At 39.3% G+C, this 13739-nt stretch overlaps 1 protein-coding gene across 1 annotated transcript; it reads right to left on the reverse strand.

Annotated features, from left to right (window-relative positions):
* Positions 1 to 1273: 1273 nt before the first annotated feature.
* LOC131543676 (hepatitis A virus cellular receptor 1-like) lies at positions 1274 to 13405 on the reverse strand (the record flags this gene model as incomplete). The annotated part of the gene is made up of 4 exons (XM_058781299.1): positions 13315 to 13405; positions 12471 to 12591; positions 6232 to 6295; positions 1274 to 1330 (listed from the first exon to the last, which is right to left on the reverse strand). Coding segments are annotated over exons 1-4 (333 nt in total), but the record flags the coding sequence as incomplete, so codon positions are not given.
* Positions 13406 to 13739: the final 334 nt, after the last annotated feature.

Consider the following 13739-nt stretch of genomic DNA (forward strand, 5'->3'; position numbering starts at 1 on the left):
GTTTTGTTTTTGGCGTTTCAGATGTTGTGGCAGCATCAATGCTTGTGCTTGTAGAAGTTAATGCTAAAACAGTTGTCGTTTCAACAGTAGATGATGTTGGCAAATGTGTGGTGCTTTTTGAGTTGTTGTTTTGGCATTTCAGATGTTGTTGCAGCATCATTGCTTGTGTTTGTAGAAGTTGATGGCAAAACGTTGTTGTTTGAACAGTAGATGATGTTGGCAAATACGTGGTGCTTTGTTGAGTTGTTGTTTTTGGCGTTTCAGCTGTTGTTGCAGCATCATTGCTTGTGCTTGTAGAAGTTGATGGCAAAACGTTTGTTATTTGAACTGTAGATGATGTTGTTGGCCAAAGCGTAACGCTTTGTTGAGTTGTTGTTATTGGCATTTCAGATGTTGTTGCAGCATCATTGCTTGTGCTTGTAGAAGTTGATGGCAAAACAGTTGTTGTTTCAACAGTAGATGATGTTGGAAAATGCGTGGTGCTTTGTTGAGTTGTTGTTATTGGCATTTTAGATGTTGTTGCAGCATCATTACTTGTGCTTGTAGAAGCTGATGGAAAAACGGCTGTTGTTTGAACTGTAGATGACGTTGTTGGGAATAGCATAGTGCTTTGTTGAGTTGTTGTTATTGGCATTTCAGATGTTGTTGCAGCATCATTGCTTGTGCTTGTAAGTTGATGGCAAAACAGTTGTTGTTTGAACAGTAGATGATGTTGTTGGCAAATGCGTGGTGCTTTGTTGAGTTGTTGATATTGGCATTTCAGATGTTGCAGCATCATTGCTTGTGCTTGTAGAAGTTGATGGCAAAACAGTTTTTGTCTGAACAGTAGATGATGTTGTTGGCATATACGTGGTGCTTTGAGTTGTTGTCAGTGGCATTTCAAATGTTGTTGCAGCATCATTGTTTGTGTTTGTAGAAGTTAATGGGAAAACAGTTGTCATTTCAACAGTAGATGATGTTGGCAAATGTGTGGTGCTTTTTTGAACTGTTTCTGGCATTTCAGATGTAGTTGCAGCATCATTGCTTTTGATTGTAGAAGTTGAAGGCAAAACAGTTGTTGTATGAACAGTAGATGATGTTGTTGGCATATGCGTGGTGCTTTGGGTTGTTAATGGCTTTTCAGATGTTGTTGCATCATCATTGCTTGTGATTGTAAAGTTGATGGCAAAACAGTTGTTGTTTGAACCGTAGATGATGATGTTGGCAAATGCGTGGTGCTTTGAGTTGTGAATGGCATTTCAGATGTTGTTGCAGCATCATTGCTTGTGCTTGTAGAAGTTGATGGCAAAACAGTTGTTGTTGTTTGAACTGTAGATGATGTTGTTGGCAAAAGCGTGGTGCTTTGTTGAGTTGTTGTTATTGGCATTTCAGATGTGTTGCAGCATCATTGCTTGTGCTTGTAGAAGTTGATGGCAAAACAGTTGTTGTTTCAGCAGTAGATGATGTTGTTGGCAAATGCGTGGTGCTTTGTTGAGTTGTTGTTTTTGGCGTTTCAGCTGTTGTTGCAGCATCACTACTTGTACTTGTAGGAGTTGATGGCAAAATGATTGTTGCTTGAACAGTAGATGATGCTGTCGACAAATAAGTGGTGCTTTGAGTTGTTGTCAGTGGTATTTTAGATGTTGTTGCAGCATTATTGTTTGTGTTTGTAGAAGTTGATGGCAAAATATTTGTTGTTTCAGCTGTAGATGATGTTGGCAAAAGCGTAATGCTTTGTTGAGTTGTTGTTTCAGCTGTAGATGATGTTGACAAATGCGTGGTGCTTCGTTGAGGTTTTGTTTTTGGCGTTTCAGATGTTGTGGCAGCATCAATGCTTGTGCTTGTAGAAGTTAATGCTAAAACAGTTGTCGTTTCAACAGTAGATGATGTTGGCAAATGTGTGGTGCTTTTTTGAACTGTTTTTGGCATTTCAGATGTAGTTGCAGCATCATTGTTTGTGTTTGTAGAAGTTGATGACAAAAGGGTTATTGTTTCAGCAGTAGATGATGTTGGCAAATACGTGGTGCTTTGTTGAGTTGTTGTTTTTGGCGTTTCAGCTGTTGTTGCAGCATCATTGCTTGTGCTTGTAGAAGTTGATGGCAAAACGGTTGTTGTTTGAACTGTAGATGATGTTGTTGGCATATGCGTGGTGCTTTGTTGAGTTGTTGTTATTGGCATTTCAGATGTTGTTGCAGCATCATTGCTTGTGCTTGTAGAAGTTGATGGCAAAACAGTTGTTGTTTCAGCAGTAGATGATGTTGGAAAATGCGTGGTGCTTTGTTGAGTTGTTATTGGCATTTCAGATGTTGTTGCAGCATCATTGCTTGTGCTTGTAGAAGTTGATGGCAAAAAGTTGTTGTTTGAACTGTAGATGATGTTGGCAAAAGCGTAGTGCTTTGTTGAGTTGTTGTTATTGGTATTTCAGATGTTGTTGCAGCATCATTGCTTCTGCTTGTAGAAGTTGATGGCAAAACGTTTGTTATTTGAACTGTAGATGATGTTGTTGGCAAAAGCGTAATGCTTTGTTGAGTTGTTGATATTGGCATTTCAGATGTTGCAGCATCATTGCTTGTGCTTGTAGAAGTTGATGGCAAAACAGTTGTTTCAGCAGTAGATGATGTTGGAAAATGCATGGTGCTTTGTTGAGTAGTTGTTTTTGGCGTTTCAGCTGTTGTTGCAGCATCACTGCTTGTACTTGTAGGAGTTGATGGCAAAATGGTTGTTGCTTGAACTGTAGATGATGCTGTCGACAAATAAGTGGTGCTTTGAGTTGTTGTCAGTGGTATTTCAGATGTTGTTGCAGCATCATTGTTTGTGTTTGTAGAAGTTGATGGCAAAACAGTTGTTGTTTGAACAGTAGATGATGTTGGCAAATGTGGTGCTTTGTTGAGTTGTTTGTGGTATTTCAGATGTAGTTGCAGCATCATTGCTTGTGCTTGTAGAAGTTGATGGCATAACAGTTGTCATTTGAAACATAGAGGATATTGTGGGCAAATGTGTGGTGCTTTGAGTGGTTGTTATTGGCATTTCAGATGTTGTTGAAGCATCATTGTTTGCAGTAGTTGACGACAAAATGGTTGTTGTTTGAACAGTAGATGATGTTGTTGGCAAAAGCGCAGTGCTTTTCAGAGGTGATGTCTGTGGCATTTCAGATGTTGTTGCAGCATCATTCCTTGTGCTTGTAGAAGCTGATGGCAAAACAGTTGTTGTTTGAACTGTAGATGATGTTGTTGGCAAAAGCGTGGTGCTTTGTTGAGTTGTTGTTATTGGTATTTCAGATGTTGTTGTTGCAGCATCATTGCTTGTGCTTGAAGAAGTTGATGGCAAAACAGTTGTTTTTTCAGAAGTAGATGATGTTAGCAAATGCGTGGTGCGTTTCTGAGTTGTTATTGGCATTTTAGATGTTGTTGCAGCATCATTGCTTGTGCTTGTAGAAGTTGATGGCAAAACATTTGTTGTTTCAGCTGTAGATGATGTTGACAAATGCGTGGTGCTTCGTTGAGTTGTTGTTTTAGGCGTTTCAGATGTTGTGGCAGCATCAATGCTTGTGCTTGTAGAAGTTAATGCTAAAACAGTTGTCGTTTCAACAGTAGATGATGTTGGCAAATGTGTGGTGCTTTTGAGTTGTTGTTTTGGCATTTCAGATGTTGTTGCAGCATCATTGCTTGTGCTTGTAGAAGTTGATGGCAAAACAGTTGTTGTTTCAGCAGTAGATGATGTTGGCAAATACGTGGTGCTTTGTTGAGTTGTTGTTTTTGGCGTTTCAGCTGTTGTTGCAGCATCATTGCTTGTGCTTGTAGAAGTTGATGGCAAAACGGCTGTTGTTTGAACTGTAGATGACGTTGTTGGGAATAGCATAGTGCTTCGTTGAGTTGTTGTTATTGGTATTTCAGATGTTGTTGCAGCATCATTGCTTGTGCTTGTAGAAGTTGATGGCAAAACGTTTGTTATTTGAACTGTAGATGATGTTGTTGGCAAAAGCATAATGCTTTGTTGAGTTGTTGATATTGGCATTTCAGATGTTGCAGCATCATTGCTTGTGCTTGTAGAAGTTGATGGCAAAACAGTTGTTTCAGCAGTAGATGATGTTGGAAAATGCATGGTGCTTTGTTGAGTTGTTGTAATTGGCATTTTAGATGTAGTTGCAGCATCATTGTTTGTGTTTGTAGAAGTTGATGACAAAAGGGTTGTTGTTTCAGCAGTAGATGATGTTGGCAAATACGTGGTGCTTTGTTGAGTAGTTGTTTTTGGCGTTTCAGATGTTGTTGCAGCATCATTGCTTGTGCTTGTAGAAGTTGATGGCAAAACAGTTGTTGTTTGAACTGTAGATGATGCTGTTGGCAAATAAGTGGTGCTTTTTGAGTTGTTGTCAGTGGTATTTCAGATGTTGTTGCAGCATCATTGTTTGTGTTTGTAGAAGTTGATGGCAAAACAGTTGTTGTTGTTTCAGAAGTAGATGATGTTGGCAAATGCGTGGTGCGTTTCTGAGTTGTTATTGGCATTTTAGATGTTGTTGCAGCATCAATGCTTGTGCTTGTAGAAGTTAATGCTAAAACAGTTGTCGTTTCAACAGTAGATGATGTTGGCAAATGCGTTGTGCTTTTTTGAACTGTTTTTGGCATTTCAGATGTAGTTGCAGCATCATTGTTTGTGCCTGTAGAAGCTGATGGCAACGCAGGTGTTGTTTGAAATGTAGATGATGTTGCTGGCAAAAGCGTAGTGCTTTGTTGAGTTGTTGTTATTAGCATTTCAGATGTTGTTGCAGCATCATTGCTTGTGCTTGTAGAAGTTGATGGCAAAATGGTTGTTGTTCGAATATCAGATGATGTTGTTGGCAAAAGCGTGGTGCTTTTTGAGTTGTTGTCAGTGGCATTTCAGATGTTGTTGCAGCATCATTGCTTGTGCTTGTAGAAGTTGATGGCAAAACAGTTGTTGTTTGAACTGTAGATGATGTTGGCAAATGCGTGGTGCTTTGCTGAGTTGTTGTTATTGGCATTTCAGATGTTGTTGCAGCATCATTGCTTGTGCTTGTAGATGTTGATGGCAAAACGGTTGTTGTTTCAACAGTAGATGATGTTAGAAAATGTGTGGTGCTTTGCTGAGTTGTTATTGGCATTTTAGATGTTGTTGCAGCATCATTGCTTGTGATTGTAGAAGTTGATGGCAAAACAGTTGTTGTTTGAACTGTAGATGATGTTGTTGGCAAATAAGTGGTGCTTTTGAGTTGTTGTTATTGGCATTTCAGATGTTGTTGCAGTATCATTGCTTGTGCTTGTAGAAGTTGATGGCAAAACAGTTGTTGTTTGAACTGTAGATGATGCTGTTGGCAAATAAGTGGTGCTTTTGAGTTGTTGTTGTTATTGGCATTTCAGATGTTGTTGCAGCATCATTGCTTGTGCTTGTGAAGTTGATGGCAAAACAGTTGTTGTTTCAGCAGTAGATGATGTTAGCAAATGCGTGGTGCTTTGCTGAGTTGTTATTGGCATTTTAGATGTTGTTGCGGCATCATTGCTTGTGCTTGTAGAAGTTAATGCTAAAACAGTTGTCGTTTCAACAGTAGATGATGTTGGCAAATGTGGTGCTTTGTTGAGTTGTTGTATTGGCATTTCAGATGTTGTTGCAGCATCATTGCTTGTGATTGTAGAAGTTGATGGCAAAACAGTTGTTGTTTCAGCAGTAGATGATGTTGGAAAATGCGTGGTGCTTTGTTGAGTTGTTGTTATTGGCATTTCAGATGTTGTTGCAGCATCATTGCTTGTGCTTGTAGAAGTTGATGGCAAAACGTTGTTGTTTGAACTGTAGATGATGTTGTTGGCAAAAGCATAATGCTTTGTTGAGTTGTTGTTATTGGCATTTCAGATGTTGTTGCAGCATCATTGCTTGTGCTTGAAGAAATTGATGGCAAAACAGTTGTTGTCTGAACAGTAGATGATGTGTTGGCAAATGCGTGGTGCTTTTGAGTTGTTATTGGCATTTCAGATGTTGTTGCAGCATCATTGCTTGTGCTTGTAGAAGTTGATGGCAAAACGGTTGTTGTTTGAACTGTAGATGATGTTGGCAAATGTGGTGCTTTGTTGAGTTGTTGTTATTGGCATTTCAGATGTTGTTGCAGTATCATTGCTTGTGCTTGTAGAAGTTGATGGCAAAACGGTTGTTGTTTGAACTGTAGATGATGTTGTTGGCAAATAAGTGGTGCTTTTGAGTTGTTATTGGCATTTCAGATGTTGTTGCAGCATCACTGCTTGTGCTTGTAGAAGTTGATGGCAAAACAGTTGTTGTTTGAACTGTAGATGATGTTGTTGACAAATAAGTGGTGCTTTGAGTTGTTGTTATTGGCATTTCAGATGTTGTTGCAGCATCATTGCTTGTGCTTGTGGAAGTTGATGGCAAAAGTTGTTGTTTCAACAGTAGATGATGTTGGCAAATGTGGTGCTTTGTTGAGTTGTTTTGGCATTTCAGATGTTGCAGCATCATTGCTTGTGCTTGTAGAAGTTAATGGCAAAACAGTTGTTGTTTCAACAGTAGATGATGTTGGCAAATGCATGGTGCTTTGTTGAGTTGTTGTTATTGGCATTTCAGATGTTGTTGCAGCATCATTGCTTGTGCTTGTAGAAGTTGATGGCAAAACGTTGTTGTTTCAGAACTGTAGATGATGTTGTTGGCAAAAGCATAATGCTTTGTTGAGTTGTTGTTTTGGCATTTCAGATGTTGTTGCAGCATCATTGCTTGTGCTTGTAGAAGTTGATGGCAAAACAGTTGTTGTTTCAGAACAGTAGATGATGTTGGAAAATGCATGGTGCTTTGTTGAGTTGTTGTTTTGGCATTTCAGATGTTGTTGCAGCATCATTGTTTGTGCTTGTAGAAGTTGATGGCAAAATGGTTGTTGTTTGAACTGTAGATGATGCTGTCGACAAATAAGTGGTGCTTTGAGTTGTTGTCAGTGGTATTTCAGATGTTGTTGCAGCATCATTGTTTGTGTTTGTAGAAGTTGATGGCAAAACAGTTGTTGTTTCAGAAGTAGATGATGTTGAGAAATGCGTGGTGTTTCGTTGAGTTGTTTTTGGCGTTTCAGGTTTTGTTGCAGAGTCACTGCTTGTGCTTGTGGAAGTTGATGGCAAAACGGATGTTGTTTGAACTGTAGATGATGTTGCTGGCAAAAGCGTGGTGCTTTGAGTTGTTATTGGCATTTCAGATGTTGTTGCAGCATCATTGTTTGTGTTTGTAGAAGTTGATGGCAAAACAGTTGTTGTTTCAGAAGTAGATGATGTTGGCAAATGCGTGGTGCGTTTCTGAGTTGTTATTGGCATTTTAGATGTTGTTGCAGCATCAATGCTTGTGCTTGTAGAAGTTAATGCTAAAACAGTTGTCGTTTCAACAGTAGATGATGTTAGCAAATGCGTGGTGCTTTGCTGAGATGTTATTGGCATTTTAGATGTTGTTGCAGCATCATTGCGTGTGCTTGTAGAAGTTAATCCTAAAGCAGTTGTCGTTTCAACAGTAGATGATGTTGGCAAATGTGTGGTGCTTTTTTGAACTGTTTTTGGTATATCAGATGTAGTTGCAGCATCATTGCTTGTGCTTGTAGAAGTTGATGGCAAAACGTTTGTTATTTGAACTGTAGATGATGTTGTTGGCAAAAGCATAATGCTTTGTTGAGTTGTTGATATTGGCATTTCAGATATTGCAGCATCATTGCTTGTGCTTGTAGAAATTGATGGCAAAACAGTTGTTGTTTCAGCAGTAGATGATGTTGGAAAATGCATGGTGCTTTGTTGAGTAGTTGTTTTTGGCGTTTCAGCTGTTGTTGCAGCATCACTACTTGTACTTGTAGGAGTTGATGGCAAAATGGTTGTTGCTTGAACTGTAGATGATGCTGTCGACAAATAAGTGGTGCTTTGAGTTGTTGTCAGTGGTATTTCAGATGTTGTTGCAGCATGATTGTTTGTGTTTGTAGAAGTTGATGGCAAAACAGTTGTTGTTTCAGAAGTAGATGATGTTGAGAAATGCGTGGTGTTTCGTTGAGTTGTTTTTGGCGTTTCAGGTTTTGTTGCAGAGTCACTGCTTGTGCTTGTGGAAGTTGATGGCAAAACGGATGTTGTTTGAACTGTAGATGTTGCTGCTGACAAATAAGTGGTGCTTTGAGTTGTTGTCAGTGGAATTTCAGATGTTGTTGCAGCATCATTGTTTGTGTTTGTAGAAGTTGATGGCAAAACAGTTGTTGTTTCAGAAGTAGATGATGTTGGCAAATGCGTGGTGCGTTTCTGAGTTGTTATTGGCATTTTAGATGTTGTTGCAGCATCAATGCTTGTGCTTGTAGAAGTTAATGCTAAAACAGTTGTCGTTTCAACAGTAGATGATGTTGGTAAATGCGTTGTGCTTTTTTGAACTGTTTTTGGCATTTCAGATGTAGTTGCAGCATCATTGTTTGTGCCTGTAGAAGCTGATGGCAACGCAGGTGTTGTTTGAAATGTAGATGATGTTGCTGGCAAAAGCGTAGTGCTTTGTTGAGTTGTTATTGGCATTTCAGATGTTGTTGCAGCATCATTGCTTGTGCTTGTAGAAGTTAATGGCAAAACAGTTGTTGTCTGAACAGTAGATGATGTTGTTGGCAAAAGCGTAATGCTTTGTTGAGTTGTTGTCAGTGGCATTTCAGATGTTGTTGCAGCATCATTACTTGTGCTTGTAGAAGCTGATGGCAAAACGGTTGTTGTTTGAACTGTAGATGATGTTGTTGGCAAAAGCGTAATGCTTTGTTGAGTTGTTGTTATTGGCATTTCAGATGTTGTTGCAGTATCATTGCTTGTGCTTGTAGAAGTTGATGGCAAAACGGTTGTTGTTTGAACTGTAGATGATGCTGTTGACAAATAAGTGGTGCTTTGAGTTGTTGTCAGTGGCATTTCATATGTTGTTGCAGCATCACTGCTTGTGCTTGTGGAAGTTGATGGCAAAAGGGTTGTTGTTTCAGCAGTAGATGATGTTAGCAAATGCGTGGTGCTTTGCTGAGTTGTTATTGGCATTTTAGATGTTGTTGCGGCATCATTGCGTGTGCTTGTAGAAGTTAATCCTAAAACAGTTGTCGTTTCAACAGTAGATGATGTTGGCAAATGTGTGGTGCTTTTTGAACTGTTTTTGGTATATCAGATGTAGTTGCAGCATCATTGCTTGTGATTGTAGAAGTTGATGGCAAAACAGTTGTTGTTTCAGCAGTAGATGATGTTGGAAAATGCGTGGTGCTTTGTTGAGTTGTTGTAATTGGCATTTTAGATGTGGTTGCAGCATCATTACTTGTGCTTGTAGAAGCTGATGGAAAAACAGCTGTTGTTTGAACTGTAGATGACGTTGTTGGGAATAGCATAGTGCTTTGTTGAGTTGTTGTTATTGGTATTTGAGATGTCGTTGTTGCAGCATCATTGCTTGTGCTTGAAGAAATTGATGGCAAAACAGTTTTTGTCTGAACAGTAGATGACGTTGTTGGCATATGTGTGGTGCTTTGAGTTGTTACTGGCATTTCAGATGTTGTTGCAGCATCATTGCTTGTGCTTGTAGAAGTTGATGGCAAAACGTTTGTTATTTGAACTGTAGATGATGTTGTTGGCAAAAGCGTAATGCTTTGTTGAGTTGTTGTTATTGGCATTTCAGATGTTGTTGCAGCATCATTGCTTGTGCTTGTAGAAGTTGATGGCAAAACGGTTGTTGTTTGAACTGTAGATGATGTTGTTGGCAAATGCGTGGTGCTTTGAGTTGTTGTATTGGCATTTCAGATGTTGTTGCAGCATCATTGCTTGTGCTTGTGGAAGTTGATGGCAAAATGGTTGTTGTTTGAACTGTAGATGATGTTGTTGGCAAATAAGTGGTGCTTTGAGTTGTTGTCAGTGGCATTTCAGATGTTGTTGCAGCATCATTGTTTGTGTTTGTAGAAGTTGATGGCAAAACAGTTGTTGTTTCAACAGTAGATGATGTTGACAAATGCGTGGTGCTTTGTTGAGTTGTTTTGGCATTTCAGATGTTGTTGCAGCATCATTGCTTGTGCTTGTGGAAGTTGATGGCAAAACGGATGTTGTTTGAACTGTAGATGATGCTGTTGACAAATAAGTGGTGCTTTTTGAGTTGTTGTTATTGGCATTTCAGATGTTGTTGCAGCATCATTGCTTGTGCTTGTGGAAGTTGATGGCAAAACAGTTGTTGTTTGAACAGTAGATGATGTTGTTGGCAAAAGCGTGGTGCTTTGTTGAGTTGTTGTTATTGGCATTTCAGATGTTGTTGCAGCATCATTGCTTGTGCTTGTAGAAGTTAATGGCAAAACAGTTGTTGTTTCAACAGTAGATGATGTTGGCAAAAGCGTGGTGCTTTTTGAGTTGTTGTTTTGGCGTTTCAGATGTTGTTGCAGCATCATTGTTTGTGCCTGTAGAAGTTGATGGCAAAACAGTTGTTGTTTGAAATGTAGATGATGTTGCTGGCAAAAGCGTGGTGCTTTGAGTTGTTGTTTTGGCATTTCAGATGTTGTTGCAGCATCATTGCTTGTGCTTGTGAAGTTGATGGCAAAACGGTTGTTGTTTCAGAACAGTAGATGATGTTGGCAAATGCGTGGTGCTTTGCTGAGTTGTTGTTATTGGCATTTCAGATGTTGTTGCAGCATCATTGCTTGTGCTTGTAGAAGTTGATGGCAAAACAGTTGTTGTTTCAACAGTAGATGATGTTGGCAAATGCGTGGTGCTTTTTGAACTGTTTTGGCATTTCAGATGTAGTTGCAGCATCATTGCTTGTGCTTGTAGAAGTTGATGGCAAAACAGTTGTTGTTGAACTGTAGATGATGTTGTTGGCAAATAACTGATGCTTTGGGTTGCTGTTATTGGCATTTCAGATGTTGTTGCAGCATCATTGTTTGTGCTTGTAGAAGTTGATGGCAAAACGGTTGTTGTTTCAGCAGTAGATGATGTTGGCAAATGCGTGGTGCTTTGCTGAGTTGTTATTGGCATTTCAGATGTTGTTGCAGTATCATTGCTTGTGCTTGTAGAAGTTGATGGCAAAACAGTTGTTGTTTGAACAGTAGATGATGTTGTTGGCAAAAGCGTGGTGCTTTGTTGAGTTGTTGTTTTGGCATTTCAGATGTTGTTGCAGCATCATTGCTTGTGCTTGTAGAAGTTGATGGCAAAAAAGTTGTTTTTTGAACTGTAGATGATGTTGTTGGCAAATAACTGATGCTTTGGGTTGCTGTTATTGGCATTTCAGATGTTGTTGCAGCATCATTGTTTGTGTTTGTAGAAGTTGATGGCAAAAGGGTTGTTGTTTCAGCAGTAGATGATGTTGGCAAATGCTTGGTGCTTTGCTGAGTTGTTGTTATTGGCATTTCAGATGTTGTTGCAGTATCATTGCTTGTGCTTGTAGAAGTTGATGGCAAAACAGTTGTTGTTTGAACAGTAGATGATGTTGGCAAATACGTGGTGCTTTGTTGAGTTGTTGTTTTTGGCGTTTCAGCTGTTGTTGCAGCATCACTGCTTGTGCTTGTAGAAGTTGATGGCAAAACGTTTGTTATTTGAACTGTAGATGATGTTGTTGGCAAAAGCGTAATGCTTTGTTGAGTTGTTGATATTGGCATTTCAGATGTTGCAGCCTCATTGCTTGTGCTTGTAGAAGTTGATGGCAAAACAGTTGTTGTTTCAGCAGTAGATGATGTTGGAAAATGCATGGTGCTTTGTAGAGTAGTTGTTTTTGGCGTTTCAGCTGTTGTTGCAGCATCACTGCTGGTACTTGTAGGAGTTGATGGCAAAATGTTTGTTGCTTGAACTGTAGATGATGCTGTCGACAAATAAGTGGTGCTTTGAGTTGTTGCCAGTAGTATTTCAGATGTTGTTGCAGCATCATTGTTTGTGTTTGTAGAAGTTGATGGCAAAACAGTTGTTATTTCAGAAGTAGATGATGTTGACAAATGCGTGGTGCTTCGTTGAGTTGTTGTTTTTGGCGTTTCAGGTTTTGTTGCAGAGTCACTGCTTGTGCTTGTGGAAGTTGATGGCAAAACGGATGTTGTTTGAACTGTAGATGTTGCTGCTGACAAATAAGTGGTGCTTTGAGTTGTTGTCAGTGGAATTTCAGATGTTGTTGCAGCATCATTGCTTGTGCTTGTAGAAGTTGATGGCAAAACAGTTGTTGTTTCAGAAGTAGATGATGTTGGCAAATGCGTGGTGCGTTTCTGAGTTGTTATTGGCATTTTAGATGTTGTTGCAGCATCAATGCTTGTGCTTGTAGAAGTTAATGCTAAAACAGTTGTCGTTTCAACAGTAGATGATGTTGGCAAATGCGTTGTGCTTTTTTGAACTGTTTTTGGCATTTCAGATGTAGTTGCAGCATCATTGTTTGTGCCTGTAGAAGCTGATGGCAACGCAGGTGTTGTTTGAAATGTAGATGATGTTGCTGGCAAAAGCGTAGTGCTTTGTTGAGTTGTTGTTATTAGCATTTCAGATGTTGTTGCAGCATCTTTTCTTGCAGAAGTTAACGGCAAAATGGTTGTTGTTCGAATAACAGATGATGTTGTTGGCAAAAGCGAAGTGCTTTTCAGAGGTGATGTCTGTGGCATTTCAGATGTTGTTGCAGCATCATTACTTGTGCTTGTAGAAGCTGATGGCAAAACGTTTGTTGGTTGAACTGTAGATGATGTTGTTGGCAAAAGCGTAATGCTTTGTTGAGTTGTTGTTATTGGCATTTCAGATGTTGTTGCAGTATCATTGCTTGTGCTTGTAGAAGTTGATGGCAAAACGGTTGTTGTTTCAGCAGTAGATGATGTTAGCAAATGCGTGGTGCTTTGCTGAGTTGTTATTGGCATTTTAGATGTTGTTGCAGCATCATTGCTTGTGCTTGTAGAAGTTAATGCTAAAACAGTTGTCGTTTCAACAGTAGATGATGTTGGCAAATGTGTGGTGCTTTTTTGAACTGTTTTTGGTATATCAGATGTAGTTGCAGCATCATTGCTTTTGATTGTAGAAGTTGATGGCAAAAAAGTTGTTTTTTGAACTGTAGATGATGTTGTTGGCAAATAACTGATGCTTTGGGTTGCTGTTATTGGCATTTCAGATGTTGTTGCAGCATCATTGTTTGTGTTTGTAGAAGTTGATGGCAAAAGGGTTGTTGTTTCAGCAGTAGATGATGTTGGCAAATGCTTGGTGCTTTGCTGAGTTGTTATTGGCATTTTAGATGTTGTTGCAGTATCCTTGCTTGTGCTTGTAGAAGTTGATGGCAAAGCGTTTGTTGTTTCAGCAGTAGATGATGTTGGCAAATACGTGGTGCTTTGTTGAGTTGTTGTTTTTGGCGTTTCAGCTGTTGTTGCAGCATCACTGCTTGTGCTTGTAGAAGTTGATGGCAAAACGTTTGTTATTTGAACTGTAGATGATGCTGTTGACAAATGAGTGGTGCTTTGAGTTGTTGTCAGTGGCATTTCATATGTTGTTGCAGCATCATTACTTGTGCTTGTAGAAGCTGATGGAAAAACGTTTGTTGTTTGTACTGTAGATGAAGTTGTTGGGAATAGCATGGTGCTTTCTTGAGTTGTTGTTATTGGTATTTCAGACGTTGTTGTTGCAGCATCATTGCTTGTGCTTGTAGAAGTTGATGGCAAAACGTTTGTTATTTGAACTGTAGATGATGTTGTTGGCAAAAGCGTAATGCTTTGTTGAGTTGTTGATATTGGCATTTCAGATGTTGCAGCCTCATTGCTTGTGCTTGTAGAAGTTGATGGCAAAACAGTTGTTGTTTCAGCAGTAGATGATGTT

This window comes from Onychostoma macrolepis, chromosome 01 (assembly GCF_012432095.1).
Source record: "Onychostoma macrolepis isolate SWU-2019 chromosome 01, ASM1243209v1, whole genome shotgun sequence".
Taxonomy (NCBI): domain Eukaryota; kingdom Metazoa; phylum Chordata; class Actinopteri; order Cypriniformes; family Cyprinidae; genus Onychostoma; species Onychostoma macrolepis.